The 17,726-nt window shown below is 32.4% G+C and overlaps 1 protein-coding gene across 7 annotated transcripts in view; it reads right to left on the bottom strand.

Annotated features, from left to right (window-relative positions):
• Nucleotides 1–4: 4 nt before the first annotated feature.
• POLR3G (RNA polymerase III subunit G) overlaps nt 5–17,726 on the bottom strand; it is a 32,933-nt gene continuing 15,211 nt past the window's right edge. For 4 of the 7 annotated variants that reach the window (XM_025047683.1, XM_025047682.1, XM_015590521.2 and 1 more), the window contains exons 5-8: nt 16,840–16,890; nt 11,430–11,512; nt 7,431–7,577; nt 5–2,242 (exon numbers count right to left, since the gene is read on the bottom strand). In XM_025047683.1, coding sequence (XP_024903451.1) covers nt 2,156–2,242; nt 7,431–7,577; nt 11,430–11,512; nt 16,840–16,890 — 368 coding nt within the window. In that variant the 3' untranslated portion in view covers nt 5–2,155. The remainder of the gene's footprint in view (nt 2,243–7,430; nt 7,578–11,429; nt 11,513–16,839; nt 16,891–17,726) is intronic. The other 3 variants (XM_015590519.2, XM_015590520.2, XM_006913212.3) reach the window with 2 other exon arrangements.

Below are 17,726 nucleotides of genomic sequence, written 5' to 3'. Positions count from 1 at the left end.
AGGACACAGTTTTGTAAGAATTTAATATGTAAATACAAAAAAGCATTATAGCAACAAAAATTTGGCTTGTTTTATAGCAATTTTAAAACTTCACCAACAAATACTTTTTTTATGTATGAGTTATCTGCATTAAAGTTTTCCATTCGAGTAACTTCACTGAGATTTTAAGCCACAAAAATAAGATTCATGCTGGCAAAGCAACATGCAGATACTACTGCCTGTTCTTACCGTTAGTCTACTATAAACCTGTAAAGATATTTTCCAAAGGGGAAAGACAAAGCATTTAAGAGAGATGGCTAGGGTTTCCAGGGCAAATACCTGCCCAAGGGGTTTCTGCAGGACAAAATCGTAGAGATAGATTGAGGGGAAAAAAATACCTGTATTTTGGTGTTTTTGCCCTATTCAAGTGTTTATCTGCAAATTTACAATAAAACAAGTAAACTACAGAGATAAAACATGTTATTTAGCTAAGGTACTATGGAGGTGAGAGAATAAAACACCTGTTAATAATCCTAAATAACTTTATTTGCCCATTACAAACAACTTTAAGTGAGGTTTCTATTCTAAGTACAGTAGATTGCTGCTTTAAAGTAGACATTCATGTTTTCCATTTAGTATCTTTAAAAATTTTACAAGTTCCTTTAAACAAGAAATAATTCACATACCATCAACATAGCACTGAACGTCTGATGGTCCTCACACCTATCTTGAATTATCTGAGAAAGTATTACAATTGAAACTGATCTTTTTCCTGAGAAAGCCACGTTACAAAATGGCACAAGAGAATATAAACGTTCCCCAATTTTCCCTACCCGAATACAAAATGGGAAAACCAGGTTACAATGTTTTGTGAGGAAAACATGTTTGTTTCTCAAAACTGTTTTCAAACATTTTATAAGCTACAGTTTTTTAGAGGGCAAGACCAAATTTAAGAGGTGATCATTTCTATATGTTAAGAGAATGATTACAGTAAATTTCAGTCAATGTTGAAGCAATTTATATAGGAAATTGTTTACAAGTGAAGAAACCAAGATACAAAAAACTTAAGCTCAAATTCAAGATTTAACAGTCAAAGGAGAAATAGAACCTAAGGTTCTGATTCTCAGAGGGTAAGGGTACTATCTTTCCAAAGGGAAAAATAAGTTTCTTTTGGCGGATAATATTAAACTTTTTTGAAATATGTACTATGAATTCCTGTCAAAATCTTTGGCATTTTAAGTCTTTAGAGGCTAAGGTTTTTAGGCATTCCTCAAATATAAAAAGGGAAGCTAGTTTTTAATTAAAATAAAAGTCAATTTCAAAATGACCTGAGTTGTATTCTGCACTGTCATATAAATTAACTGGATAGCAATGAGTCTTTTGAAATAACAACAGACCATTACACCTCACAGATTTCACACATGCATTCTGCAGTGAGATTTATATGCCTAGAACTTTACCTATTGTAAAGTACAAATTTAAATAAGTTGTCTTAGTCTAATATTTTATAAGCCCAACTATTCAAAGATACCAAACTTATTACAGTGGATGATGATTGATTCAAATATGGTAGGAAGTCAACCCCAAATTCAAGTATTTTTACTAATCATTTCAGGTAATGGCTGAGATATGAGCTATGAAATTTACATGGCTCCATTTGGCATTTGTCCCTGTGTGCAAGCTTTCGATCACAAATCTAACCTCATATGCACTTGTAAGAGCTCAAATAGGTTTATGTAGTCATAATGTAGTAGCACAAAACATGCCATGTAAAAGCAAAAAGCAAATTCAAGTTTTTCTTCTTAAAGTGCTCCATGTGCAATATTAAATCAACTCAACAGAAATCCACTAGGATGACTACTAATATTTTACAAAAGATCAGCAGTTAATAATTTGTTCAAGGACGAATACATAGATTAAAAGATGCAAAAACTCTTTAGGCACATTCTAATCCAAATAATACTAAAAAAAAATTGAATACTTAAGAGGGATAACAGGTGTTGAGAAGGAATGTCAGAATGTCAGACTAACTGGTAAGGTAACTGATATGTAAACTCAAAGTGGTAAATATTTGTCCAACAAAACGTGAACAAAAATACTCATTCCTTATCAGAAATAAGTCTGTCCAAATGTTCAGAAGCTGTATCATAAAAATATTTTTTGAGAAATTTCAGAGCTAATAGGTTGCTTCATCCATGTTGTCATCACTGTCTGCGCCAAAATCATCTCCATCTTCAAAGTATGAATTAATGTAGTCATTTTCCTAAATGAAATTATATATTCTTCAGTAAACATTAAAATGAATGAGCAGTTAACATTGTTAAGGACCAATATAGGCTGTCCTTTTAAGTTTGTAAATACTAAATATAGGTAATAAAATACCAGGCTTAAAAGAAGTCTCTGCTATGTCATCCACTTACAAAACACATTAGCTTTCACTCACATCTACCTGTGCTGCTTTCTTCCTACTATTCTCAGGCACCAAGTAGCTAAGAGAACACGAAGGGATGCCTACATACCTTAGTAGGATGATACATCTAACTCATCACACCTTAGTGGGATGATTTAGCTAAACCACGAAACACTTATTTTAAACAATGAACAGACACTCGTGAGACAAAGCCAATTTATATTAACATTAGACTACACCAGATCTGAGGGGTTTGATCACAGTACACAACGAGCATAAATAGAGGAATGTTTAATTCCTATAAAAAAAAATGTCTCAATACCAAATCAAACCTAGAGGATGTCATATTACATTGCATTCAGGGGCCCTTCAGGTTAAGAGAGATTAAGCCATCAGGAATATTCTAATTCTAAGGTTAAGTAAGGTTATTATCCATGTAAATGACTCAAGATATCTATGCTATCAAAAATTCAAATATTCATTTTAGATATTAAAAGAAATTTAAGAGTGTTATTAATCAACTGCAGTGTATGGGCTGTCTTTGGATTCTGACTAGAACAAATTTTTTGAGACAACTAAAAAAATTGGAACATTGACTTAATATTTGATAATATTAAGGAATTATATTTCATTGCGTTAACTGTAATAATGATATTGCAATGTTATTAAAGAGCACTTATTTTTGAGTGCCTACTCAAATATTTATGGATGAAATGACACAATACCTAGGGTTTGCTTTATAATAATCCAAGGCGGATGGGGTTGGAAATGGGAGGACAGAAGTGGATTGGGTGGATGGATGAGTGATTGAAAGATCAACTATGAATTAATTGATCATTGTTAAAGGTGGGTGATAAGTCCGTGAATGTTAATAGTCTCTAGATTTTTGTTCATGATTGAAATCAGACATAATACAAAATTAATCTTTATATCTCTACTGTCTACAGCAAGAAATATGATAGATAAGAAATAGAGACTATTTCCAAAAGAAAGTCTCTTGAATGTCAATTTATTTAATGCACGGTGGGATTATATACATAATTTATATAAATAATGCAAGAAAGGTAACTAATATTATTCAGATGAATATTTCATTACTTTGTCTTCCCTAAACACTATGTTTCTGTATAATGCAAGAAAGGTAACTAATATTATTCAGATGAATATTTCATTACTTTGTCTTCCCTAAACACTATGTTTCTGTATATGGCTAAGACCTTTACCATTTCCAGGAAGTTGGCCTGGCTCCACTGGTGCCAAGAAATCCAACAATTCTGGAAACCGGCTGAAGCCTGAGGCCGATGTATGGGGGAGGAATGGCATGGTTGATAGTTCAATTGAGGCTGCCTTGGAAATGACATCTTGACAAGGACACTTGTGTGGAAGTATAAGCTAGCCACTTTGTACATAAAAGTGGAAACGAGTAAGGAAGGGATGCTCTACTATTCCAAACTGAGGATATGCCACTTATCTTTTAGACATGCGTACCTCCAAGTATGTCCAGTGATTCACATTAGATAATTTTATGTTAGTAACCTTGATACAGGTAAAAGTGAGAACTTGCTGAAACTGATGACTTAAATGGTTCTTGGGTTTCATTTGAGCCCTTGCTTTTATCTTTAATTACAATATTCAGAAGATTGAAACACAAAGAAAAAAGTCTATATTTCCTCAGTTTTATGTAGATGTTACATAGATAATTTGCTCCATTTTATTCTTCAATACAAAATGCTTATCAAATCCTTAATACATTGGATAAATTAATTAGCATGAATCTTTCATTAATTTCTAAAAAGAACGACAAAAAAAATAACTTTAAATCTAGAAAGGCTTTAACCAAGATCCTGTTTCCATCCCTCACCCAGCCTCACACTCAGAACATATGTCATTTCTCTATTAAAGTGGAAAGTTGTTTGTTTCCTGATGTTTGCTGTTCTTGTAAGGAGAGATCTTAATTTCAACACAGCTCAAATCAAGCAGACTATAAACAGCATTCCAAAAGCCAGTCTTGTCTAGAAAACTGGCTCATACCCCCTTGAAGCTAATAGCACTCCACCATCCCCAAGACCAATTGTGACACCCAAAAATGGCTGCAGACATTACCAAATATCCTTTAGAGGACAAAATTACCACCAATTGAGAACCACTGGTTTATAGCAACAAGCTTTCAAACGTGATCCAACCTTAGATCCTTCTAATCCAAGCAATTGATCTTTGTAAAATACAGATATGATCATACTATTCTGCTGCTTGAAATCCTTCAGTGACTCCCCATATTTCTCAGCCCGGCATTCAAGACCCTTCATTCATCTCTTCAGCTTCATTTCTCCACATACTCCCAACTTATACTCTCTAGTCCAGCCATATTGACTTACCTGGCCAAATATACTATTAGGCCACACTCTCATCACTTGCAAGACTTCTCCATGTTTTTTCCTCTATCTGCAAGTCTCCACTCCATTTTTCATCTTGATCTTATTTGACTAACTCTTCAGATCTTATAAAATGTCTTCTTTGAGACATTTCCTTTGACATCCCTAAAATGGAGTTTGGTGCCCCTCTTACATGCTCCTATAGCATCTTGTACTATTACATCATAGAACTATTCACTGTATTATACCTGTCTCCATTCTCATCTGTCTCCCACTAGATCAAAGTCCTTGAGGGGAGCTATATCTAGATATTCTCCTTGCCTAGTATAATTCCAAGTATATACTCAGTGTACAATCACTAAAGGGTGAATGAAAAAGAATTTATTATTAGTCATAAGTATTATAGGGTAACTAAAACTTTGGATATGGATTCAATCAATCAGGGAGATTGCAGAGACAAAAAGAAGTCCAAGGGAAGAATTCTGAAGGATACTGACATTTAAAGATTAGAAGGAAGAACTCAAAAGAGACCATTAAAGGTACCAGTGGTGGGGGAAAAACAAGAAGTGTGTCAAAAAACAAGAGAAGCAACCATGTTTATCTATGTATTGGCACCCAGTACAATGCCTGTAATATAGCAGATGCCTATAATTACCTTAAATTGTTAATTTAAATAAAAGAAATATTTTGCGAGCAGTGTTAAATTGCAGAAAAGCCAAGTGAAACAAACACTAAAATTTACTAGTGAACTTGGCAATAATTTCAATAACATAGTTGGAAATCAGACTAAAAAGAGCTAAAGGAAAAAAAGAGCTAAAGGAGGGGAGGGGAGAAGTGAGCAACTGATGACAGCTAATGAGGTCTTCAAGAGATAGTACAAGAGTTGGAGAAGGAATGTAGGGAACATATTTTACAATGGGAGATGAACATGTTTTAATTCATGAATGGAAGAGATAAGTAGAAAAAGAGGCTGAAAATATGGAAAGGGAAATAATATGAGGATTATAGTCCCCAAAGAGGAAAGGACAAGTAGTCCCAAATAGGATGAAGGACATTTCTTCCACTGATAAAAAATGAGGAGGAGGAGGGAAGACATTTAGTCTGCAAGCAGAGGACATAAAATTAAGGGAGTTTTCTCTTCGGGGCTTTATTTTCTGGAAGAAGGTGCTATTATCTGCTAAAAATGAAAAAAGGTACTCAAGGAGAGGGTTCAAAAAGAAAGAAGATCTAAAATACTTTCTATGGAGAGCTGAGTTGACAAGAGAAACAGAAAATGTGTTAGCCAGCAAAATGGGGCTAGTGTTTTTTTAGTGGCATCAGTTTTTGTGATTCTTCAGAAAAAGTCAAAAGGCAAGTCTGGAGAAGAAAAGGAGACAATGGAATTGTTCAAAGGTTGATTTGGTCTAGAGTATACGCTGGGAAACTGAGAGACAAGAGCAATGGCAAGAAAGAAGTTGAAGGGTAAGCAAGGGTCCAGGCTCCTTCGGGAAAGAAATTAAGAGAGGAACTAATAGAGTGGAAATAAAGGATCAGAGGGTCTGTCAGTCTCAATCATATCAAAGTGCAGGAATAAAAAGAGTAAATGATTTGGAAAGAAAGTTGGAGACAAATGTGATGTTTAGTTTAAAAATGTTTAGAATTAAAATTTATTTGTAAGAATAAACAAAGAATAATTAGGAAAATCCTAAAAAGGAAGGGTAACGTGCTAAAAATATTAACAAATAATCAGAAGCTTCTGTTCATTGGAACAGCTTAGTGATGGTTCAGATACAGATCAATGGAACAAAGTCCAGAAATGCATCTAAGTAGATGCAGGAATCTAATAGTTGATAGAGGAGAATTTCAAATCTATGCAGAAAGCAAATTATTTAATAAATGAGGTTAGCAGCTGGCTAGCATCTTGGAAACAGATAAAAATTCCTTTATAGCAATATGAATTTCAAAAGAATCTAAATTTAATGCAAAATAATTAAAGCATATAACGAAGATTTCATAGTTGGAATGGTTTCTGGTAAAGAAAGATTCAGAGTGTGTTGTGAGAAGCTGAAATGGAGTGAAGACAAAGGGCACGGGAATGGAGAAGAAAATCTGTGTCAGGCTACTGCATGAGGTGTTTACAAAGTCCCAAAGAGGATGTGACCAACAGTTGCCCTACTCAAAAATATCTTGACTGACTCCAGCTTACTTTGAAATACACCATGTTTCTAAAAGCTGGAAATCTAAAACACTGAGTTTTGACCCACTCAGATGCCTGAGGTTGGATTATAAATGTTCTGTTAGTGTCACATGCCCTTTAGGCTTGGAAACGCGATGTGCTGCAGGAATTCCCCCTCAGACATACAGGACTAAGCCCTTTACTGCGACTTAAAATTTTATGTCCATAAACCTTAATTAATTTGATCAATTTCCTTAACTTATGGACTTCCACTAACAACGTTGCCTATCAGGTCAAATTTACTTCCTATAGTCAATTTGGCATCATTATAATTTCAGTGCTATAATAATTCTCTTGATACAAAAGAATTGACATCAGTAATAATAATATGCCCTGTTCCCATTAAATTGCTTTTTGTTTGTTTATTCATTTTAATCTATACCATATATCTGATTCCTTATTAGATAACTTTTAAGCTTGGTAACTTTGATACCCTTCCAAAATAGACCATTACCTCTTCTTGCTCTTCTTCATCATATTCCTCTTGTTCTGCAGCTTCATCTTCATCATCATCATCACCTTCTTTACTTTTCTCTTTGCTTCCTTCTTTCTCATCATTTTCCTCATCTGATTTCTCACCATCACCTTTCTTTTCCAATTCCTGGTATAAATAAGCTTCATTAACTTATATGGAAACCACTAGCCTTTGACCTCTCTGCTCAACCTATTACCTTATTCTAATCCTCCCTTACCAACACCTCCAGACCATCACATGGAAAATTGTGATGTTATCTCAAGAAAATTGTGAGTTAACTCAAGAAAGGAGGAAATCACTGTCCTACTATGACACCAGTATTTTCTTTGATTTTGTTACTTCATAATTTGGTCTCAGGTAATTCTAGAATATCAGCTCAAAAGCACAGTACATTAATTTTATGATTTCTATCCTATCTCCCTCTAAATTATTGAACTGACTCAGTTTATGGTGAAGAACTTTTAGAATGTTATTTTGTTTTCCTTCTAACATAAAGGAGAAAAGAGGATGCAATGGTACTACTTCAAAATGTCTATGTTTTAGTTTATAAGTGGAATTACTTTAAAAAATATCAATTCATATTGGGCTGGATTATCCTATTTGCAGATCATCCATGTCCTTATTTCTCCCTCTTTATTTACTTCCCATTTCCAGGAATTTTGCTTGTTAATATATCTGGCAGGTTGAGAAAAAAAATAAGATTAAAACTCAAATTACAGTCAACATTAGCACTTATTAACAACTCTATGAGAGGAAGCAAAGGAGGTGCAGAATTAGAAAAGCTTTGACTGCCTAATTCTACTGATCCACCCTGTTAAAATCACTATGCTATGGTACACAAATTTAACTTTAATACACCTTTATATTCCTATTACAACTACCAATAATCTTTTCCATTTGATAAAAAGTGATCTGTTTTCATTTGTCACCATTCATTTACTAAATTGTTCTATGCTTAATTTGTACAAGTGATAGAATTTCACAAGTTTTCTAAGAGGTGGGTACAGAAATAATTTCATACATTAATATTCGTAATTAAGGCATGTGATCTTGTTAGCTAAGATGTGACTATCTTTAAATAGTAATCAAAACACTAATTCATAAATTTGCATATACTCCATCCTATTATATTTGCTTAAAACACGCTTTATATTTGGAGTGACTAGAATTTAGCTCTTTTTCTATGCTTAATTTGTACAAGTGATAGAATTTCACAAGTTTTCTAGGAGGTGGGTACAGAAATAATTTCATATATTAATATTCGTAATTAAGGCATGTGATCTTGTTAGCTAAGATGTGACTATCTTTAAATAGTAATCAAAACATTAATTCATAAATTTGCATATACTCCATTCTATTATATTTGCTTAAAACATGCTTTATATTTGGAGTGACTAGAATTTAGCTCTTCCTTTACTGGTTCTTAAATATGTATTTTTAAAAATTCCTTTAATTACAAATTTGAATTTAAGGAAATCAAGAGCAATAGAAAGACTACATCAGATAAACTCAGTTTTTAATGAAAATTAAAACTCCACCTTTCTTGTCACCTCATCCTACTCAGGCAGAACAAATAAAAACAAGATAATTATGTTCATACTGACCCTGAGTTACCTTTTTTGTTTTCTATTTTAATCAAACCATGTTTGGGCAGTTAAAAGGGAATTATAGTTCTATATTTACTTAATTCTGTGCAAGGTATACACTGTATCTAAAAATTCATGCCATTAGCTATTATTTCTCAATTAACAATAGAGTTATTTAAACAAGTTATGTAAACATATTTTTTAAATATAAAATCCATTCCATGGTACATAGGGACTAGGAGTCTTCATTTCCATTACTGCCACCTCAAATAAATAACCTCAACTTTATTTCTACCACATATACCTAAAACTCATAAAGTACTAAATAGGTTAACAAATAGCAGATTTATACGATTTAAAAAAAATGATCTCAGAGCCACACACATTGTCTCATTACTTCATTCCCTTTGTGTTAAGCTACTCGTTCTGGTTCATCTCTTTAGTAGTCCCCATTTTCTCTTCTGTGAGATTTAATTATTTACTCCTACTACTTTACATTTATATTTAATTTAAAAATAATGTAAATAATATAATGAGAAAACACTTTAAAACAGTTAATTTATGGACAGGAAACAGTTCTTTTAGTTTAAATTCTTTTTGGCCAACCCATTACAGAGAGAGTCTTCTGTATGTCATGCAGAAATAGGAAGCTCAAATATTAGTATACTGCTGTCTGGTTATTCACACATTAATCATGAAGTTTGACTGTATGTCGCTCCCTCTCCATCCACATTAGTTTTATTACAATAAAACTTACAAGTGCTTTTGCTGAAGAAATGAACAGTAACAGTCATCTGGAAGCTAATTTTGCTCTATTAAAACTGCTAACTCATTGATTTCTAAATTTAATACTCCAGTTTTAAGAATATTTATACTGAAAAATGTGTTTAAATGTAGGAAATAAGGAAACACAATTTGTCCTGATGAGAAACTACAATTACAGGTCCAGATCAATCTTCCTTATAGCACATGTTATCTTAGCAACTTCATTCCAGGAAGCTTTAAGAAGAGTCAGAATCTGTGTTTAATCAATACAAATTGGCTAGGTCTGCAAGCCTATCCATCATTCCACCACAGTTAACCTTGACAGTTAACACTATATTTCAACCATCTAATTGGCTTTATTTTCAGCTCAAGTATTGGTAAAAGAATAAAATAGCAAAAATATGAGTTTCTCTTACCAGGTAACTGTCAACTTTGCCAAGCAATTAAGAGTTTTAAAGCCTTAACTTCTCATCTGTGAGTAAAGAATAATTTATACCCATCTCTTTGTTGTAATAAAGTCTTAAGGACAGAATGAATATAAATAGTTCATCAAAGAACCTGGTAAATAGTAAGTCCTCAATAAGTGTTAGCTGCTATCAATATCATCATCATCAATACATTGACAGTGGGAATAAATTGGTATACCCTCCACAGAGAGTGATATGTTAATATTTATATGTAAGACAATACATGTAACAACTGTCCCCATAAATCCACTTATAGAAATCTAACTTACACATATGAAAATTACATACTTAACATGAAGTCACTGTAGCATTGCTTATAATAGTGAAACACTAGACAAGATATAATGTCCATCAGTAGGAGATTGATTAAATAAATTATAGTTCATTGTTATGGTGCAGCCAAAAACAAAAAAAAACGAAAAAAAACAAAGTAAATTTAACAGACATGGAACCATCTCCAAGATACTTTTAATAAAATGAAAATGCGAAAGAGTATATATGACCTTTCATCATTTAAAAAAAAAGAAAAACTGTATCTGCTATACATAAAATATTTCTGGAAGGATATATAAAAAACTGGTAATTCTGGTTGTCTACAGGATGGGAATTGGGATAGTAGGGACCAGGATTGGATGGCAAATTTTCAATTAATTAACCTTTCAAATTTTATATCTTTCTGTTTTTGAAACATTAAAAATAAGAAGATACAAAAATGTTTCCTAAGATATAGTTTGCCCTCAACAGAATCTTCTATACTTAAGATGAGACAGAAAAAAACATATTAAAAAAAGTACATATACAATAAGAGAAAAACTGAGAGGTTTTTAAAAGAAATACATTTTAAGTATATAACTCTTTTATGTTTCTTTCCCATGCATAATTCAAATGCAAGGGGAAACAGAGACAGTGGTAAAAGAAGCAGGTGATAAAAGGTGAGGTAAGTTAACAGGTGAGGGGTAGAAAAAGGGCAGGGGTAGAAAAAGAGCCCCCATATCTCCCAGCCAACAATGTTCAAACCTTTCCAGCTACCTGTGTGCTGGGCTTGGTTCTGCCAAATCCATGTTATTAAAAAGTGAAAGAAGGTGGAAAGGTTGAAGAAGGCAAAAGGAGGTATGACATATTTTCAGTTCATTCTTACAGTAAGAAGAAAAAAAACTTACCTCGATTTTTTTCAATACATCTTCAGTATTACTGAGTGAAGTATCTTTGCCAGTATCTTTTGTCTTTTTGGAGCTTGGGCCTGCTGAAGTAAAACCACTGATAACACATTTTTCTGTAACAGCAACTGTGTGTTGTATTTCTTTGCCTTTTAATATGCTCTCTAGAATAGTGATATGTCATACCAGGCAGTCACATCATTTGCAGACTGAATTAATTTTCTTAAAGAATGAACAAAATAAATCAGCACACCTCAACAATTTTCTATGAGAAGTAAATGATAATAACTTAATAAGATATTTTCTGAGAATGCAAACAAATATCTTTATACAAGTACTGAAAATCTGTACTGGCAATTAATTTCATTCAGGCCAAAATCGTTACCTCCAGTAGAATCACTATAGGACCAGTGAAAAGCTCTCACAAATGACTATCTGAACTGGCTTCTTGTTTACTAGTTAGTGTACTTCATTTTAACTAGGGCCATTTTACTGAGTTTGGAAAATAAAAAAACAAGTGCAATATAAACATGTATTCGCCAATAGTTAAAGAGATAAGAAGTTATATTCAGTGCAACATAGCACTATATTTGGAATGAAGATTAAAATAGTTAAAATGACCATACCCAATATGTAAATCTGAAAACGCAAAGCAATATAAATAAAATGTTTTACAGACCTTGGGATAGCTTTTTAAGCCATATAAAAAATGTAGCATTTTGAGGTTATTTTGAAACTGAAGAGACTAGAAAATTATTTCACATGTAGATCATACCCTATCAATCAGTTACCAAAGCATTATGATATGCTACAAAACTGTCTCATTATGATTTGAAAAAGTATTACAGTCTGACCCCAAATCAAAACTAAATACATAGAAATTACTTAGTAACGAAAGGAAATATGGCTCAGAAAGATGTAATTGTGTTAAAGATTAACATTTAATCTGCAGAAAAATTTTTACATTGTAGTAGTTGACCCATAACTAATGAATTATAATTTATAGTGTTATTCCAAATTGCCACATGGGCAGTCACCAAGCTCAGAACTCCCAAACACATATAGTAGTGAAGTTTTGCTCAAACAAAAGTAATGGTTAGATTTAATGATGGGTAACTTTCTCTGTTCCCCTTGAGGACAAAGACTGTTTAATTTGAAATGTAGTACATAAAACATAGTATCATAAATGAATACAATCTGAAAATATAATATTGATGCCAGATAACATTAACTAAGAATGTAATTTACTCATACCATTATCTTTTCTGAGTATCTTTTATCAAATTATTCTTCTCTAAGTACCTTTTATCAAATTATTTCATTTTTATAACACATAGGTCTATTAAATGGATATTTTAGAACGTGGTCAGGTAAATAAACTCATCAAAAATTACTAATCTCTTAAATAGGAAAGTAAGTTGCATATTCAAGTCCACTCAGCATCTTTTGCTATTTATCATTCTGGTTTTATACAATGCCTAATCCTTATATGTGTAACTAGAGAAGAAGTATCAAATTACCAAAATTTGTTAAAAGACTGTTTTAAAACATTAACATGAATTATTTTTCCATCTTTGGTCAAATATGTGCATATGTTACAATTTTTGTTTCTTTCAACACCTGCCAGTAGGTGTTTCTTCAAGAAAAACTTTCAGCCTTTGGCCCTTTTGGTACTATTCATTTTCATATAAATCGATGGAGCCAATTTTAATAAAAAGGATAATAAAAGCTTATCAGGAATAAAACACAAAAATTATATAATATGCAATAAAAATATCAGCTCAGAATGGAAAAAGAAAAGTTTTATTGTTTTAGTTTTTAACAAATCGACATCCTGGCACACTGGAAGCTTTTACTAATGATTACTATATTCATGAAGTTCCAGGGATGAGCAGTCAGTGGGATGTATTTGAAAACATCAATTCTTCCAAATCAAATTCGTTTTTTTCAGCTCTTTAAAGTCAGCTACAAATTGAGATGCACTAGGACATGCACTAAGCCAAGGGTCTAAAAGATAACTGATAAATTATCATATCTCAACATATCCTGCACTCAGTCAAGCTACGTATTCTTGTATACTGGTGCTTTGAAATAAAATATACTTCCATTTTTATATACATGTCAAAACTTACCAAATTGTGTATTTCAAATATGTGCATTTTATTGTTTGTCAACTATATCTCAATAAAGCTGTTAAAAAGAAAAGGGAGATCTCTTTCAGAGGACAGAAGCAGAAAGAATACCTCCTAACTCATTCTATGAAGCCAGCATTACCCTAATACCAAAACCAAAGAAATATTAAAAGAAAGAAAACTAAAGACTGATATATCTCATGAATAGAGATATAAAAATCCTCAACAAAATATTTTCAAATCTTATTCAACATACAGAAAAAATTATATACCACGACCAAATGGGATTGATCCCAGACATGTAAGGCTGGTTCAACATTCCAAAATCAAATAATGTAATCCATCACATTAATAGGTTAAAAAAGAAAACTCACATGATCATATCAATAGATGCAGAAAAAGCATTTGACAAAATCAAACTCTAAGTAACAAGGACAGAGTGAACTTCCTCAACTTGATAAAGAATATCTACAAAAAAACCTACAGCTGCATCATACTAAATGGTGAAAAACCCAGTATCACACTTAATGGTGAAATATCTGACACTTTCCCACTAAGACCAGGAACAAGGCAAGAGAGTTCCCTCTCATCACTACTCTTCAACATTGTACTGCAAGTACTAACTAATGCAAGCAAATAAGAAAGGGATATAAAAGGTATACAGACTAAGAAGGAAGAAATAAAACTGTTGTTGTTCACAGATGACATGATCATCTCTGTAGAAAATTCTTAAAGAATCAGCCAAAAAACTCCTGGAACTAAGCAATTACAGCAAGGTTATAGGATACAAGGTTAACACACAAAAGTCAATCGCTTTCCTACATACCAACAATGAACAATTGGAATTTGAAATTAAAAACACTAATACCATTGACATTGGCTCTTCCATAAATGAAATACGTAAACAAAAATCTAACAAAATGTGTATATATCTATATGAGGAAAACAACAAAATTCTGATGAATGATATCAAAGAACTAAATCAATGAAGAGATATTCCAGGGGCATAGATAGATTCAGTATTGTCTGGATGTCAGTTCTTCCTAACTTGATCTAAAGATAAAATGCAGTAGTCTCAATCAAAATCTTAGTAAGTTATTTTATAGATATTGACAAACTGATTCTAATGTTTATATGGAGAGGCAAAAAGACCTAAAATAATCAACACAATATCAAAGGAAAAAATAATGTTGGAAGACTGGCATCACCTGACTTTAAAATATGCTATAAAGATATAGTGATTAAGACAGTATGGTACAGGTGAAAGAATAAACACATACATCAATACTCTTACCATGCAAGCCAGCAATCATTCTCCTTGATATTTACTCAAAGGAGTTGAAAACTTATGTCCACACAAAATTGGATGTTTATAGTAGCTTTATTCATAATTTCCAAAACTCGGAAGCAACCAAGATGTCCTTCAGTAGATAAATAAACTGTAGTACATCTAGACAATGGAATATTATTCAACACTAAAAAGAAATTATCAAGCCGTGAAAAGTCATGGAGGAAACCGAAATGCATATTACTAAGTGAAAAAAGTCAATCTGAAAGGCTACATACTGTATAATTCCAATTATTCTGAAAAAGGCAAAACTATGGAGTCAGCAAAAAGATCAGTGGTTTCCAGGGGTGGAGAGACGGGTAGGATAAATAGACAGAACACAGGATTTTTAGGACAGTGAAACTATTCTGTATGATACTATAATGGTGGATACATATCATTATACATTCATCCAAAGCCATAGAATGTACAACACTAAGACAGAACCTTATGGTAAACTATGGACTTCGAATGATTATGATGTATCAATGTAGGTTCACCGATTGTAACAAATGTACCAATTTGGAGATGCTGATAATGGGGGAGGCTATGCATGTGTGTAGGACAGGGAATACATGAGAAATCTGTACATTGCTCAATTTTGCTGTGAATCTAAAACTGCTCTAAAAAATAAAGTCTATTAAAAAAAAAACAGGGCCTGAAAAAATAAGAGGGGGTATGGGGGAACTGTCTTCTCTTAGTTATTAATCCCATTGTTCTTAACCTCTCTGGCCACTTCCCTTTTTCTCTCTTTATTCTTAGTAGCAAAATTCTCCAAAGACTCATCTATGCTAGCTGTCTCTATTTCCTAAACTCCCACTTGCTGTTTAACCCATTCCAATCTGGATACTACCTCAGCGAATCTTTTAAAAAAGTTCTCACTGAGGTCAGCAATGATCAACGCGGCAGAAATAAATTTACATTTTCCAATCTTTATCTTATGGACCTCTCAGCAGCACTATTTAAGCTCCTTTAACATTCTTGACCACCTTCTGAAATATTCTTCACGTCTGTATACTTTTGCTTCTGTAACTCTACCCTCTTGTTTCTCCCTCTCCTCTGTCTCTCTCTGCATCACCTTCCTTTGATGATTCAATTTCTTCTATCAACCATTAAGTTTTGGTATTCCTCCAAGCTCAGGCTTAGGCTCTCATTTCTTCAAATTCTTTAACTTGACTCTATATCCATCTCATCCTTTCTCATAGTCTCCATCATATCTATTCTGAGGACTACCATCTTCATTTTGAGGTCCATCCCCATGTATCCAGCAACATATTAAAAAATGCTACCTGTATATTTTTTAAAAACCTTAAATATCACTCATGAATTAAACTTACGATTTTCCCTCACCAACCTGGTTTTTCTCCAGTATCCCTCCTCCAACTTCATGTTAGTAAACTACCCATCCTTCCATCTGGAGTCTAATTCCATCTCCTTGAAGAACTCTGTCCTAATCTCCCAATGAGGACAGCGTATTTCTGTTTAATGTTTTCACTCCGTTTGATTATAAGCCCTACAGGGGCAAAGACTGTCCCCACTGTGCTCACTCATTCCTTTTAGCACAGTGTCTGGCAATATTTACTCAGGAGAATTATGAAAGCATAACACAATGGAAATTTTCACTTTGGTATGTAATGTACAACATAAAGTTCTATTCTACCAGTGTCCAAATTTTACCAGTTCTAAATGTTTTAGTTAAAAACATAAAATATTGCCATATAACCATTAAAACATTTCAAATATGCAAATAAAATTATCTACATAATTGAAAAGTCTTTCTTACCACATCAAAATTCCATAATTAAAGAAAAAGCTTTAACAAAATAATCAAAATGCCAAACATATTTTAAGAGAAAGCATTCAGAACATCTGAGTATAACTTCAGTTGACGATTCCATATTAGAATTTAAGCAATAACCTTTTCCTACCTGGATTATTCTATTAGTCAATGTACCTTTTTTGCATTTTTTCCTTGGCATCATCTCTCTTGGGAGTCTTCTCCAATCTGTGTGTACAAAAGAAGAAATATAAAAATTGCAGTTTCCTCTAGAAATTAGTGGCACTGAATATAACTATTTAAAGAACTTAGCAGTTGTTCAAGCAATGAAAATAAAATTTCTTAATGTCTAACTATACAGATTTAGCCTGGGAATGAAAATATAACAATAATACTTTCTCCTATGAAGAAAAAGTATTCATTAAAATAGCTTTGAAATAGTGTTATAAAATTTCTACAACATTCTTTAACAGTTATACAGTATTTATATAATCAATTTTAAAGATAAATTTCATAACAAGAAAAATGTAGAAAAATATTTTTCTACATAAAAAGTTTGGGGTATGAATATTTATGATATAATATTGAATTTAAAAAGGTTTTAAAATAATATGTATAGAATCCCAGTAAATAAACTTAACATATAAATATTTATATCTATATAATATTTGTGCAGGAAAAGCTCTAGGTTGGGAACAAAATATTACAGTAGTTTTTCGTGGGTGTTAGAATAAGAGATGTTTTTCTTAAGCATTGTCTATTTATTATTTGACTACCCTATATTTTGTAACTTTTTTGTAGTTGATATGTATTTCTTATGTAATAAAAGATTTTTCAAAAGTTAAAATATGTGACCAGAATCCCAACATATGCAAAATTAAATATTTCTATTACCTAAAAACTTTAACATTAAAAACAATTAGCTGTGTAAAAGTAAATTCCCTCCAACAAATAATTTTGCCCATATTAGCTTAAACAAGTCCTCTAATTTGTCACCTTCTTTTAATTTTTAAGCAGAGTTAATCAGAAAAATGAAGCAATATAAAAATAGATTAAAAACACTG

The sequence above is a fragment of the Pteropus alecto genome, unplaced genomic scaffold, assembly GCF_000325575.1.
Source record: "Pteropus alecto unplaced genomic scaffold, ASM32557v1 scaffold20, whole genome shotgun sequence".
In the NCBI taxonomy this organism is placed as follows: domain Eukaryota; kingdom Metazoa; phylum Chordata; class Mammalia; order Chiroptera; family Pteropodidae; genus Pteropus; species Pteropus alecto.
The sequence above is the reverse complement of the archived record's forward strand: the minus strand, read 5'-3'. Positions and strand labels throughout refer to the sequence as shown.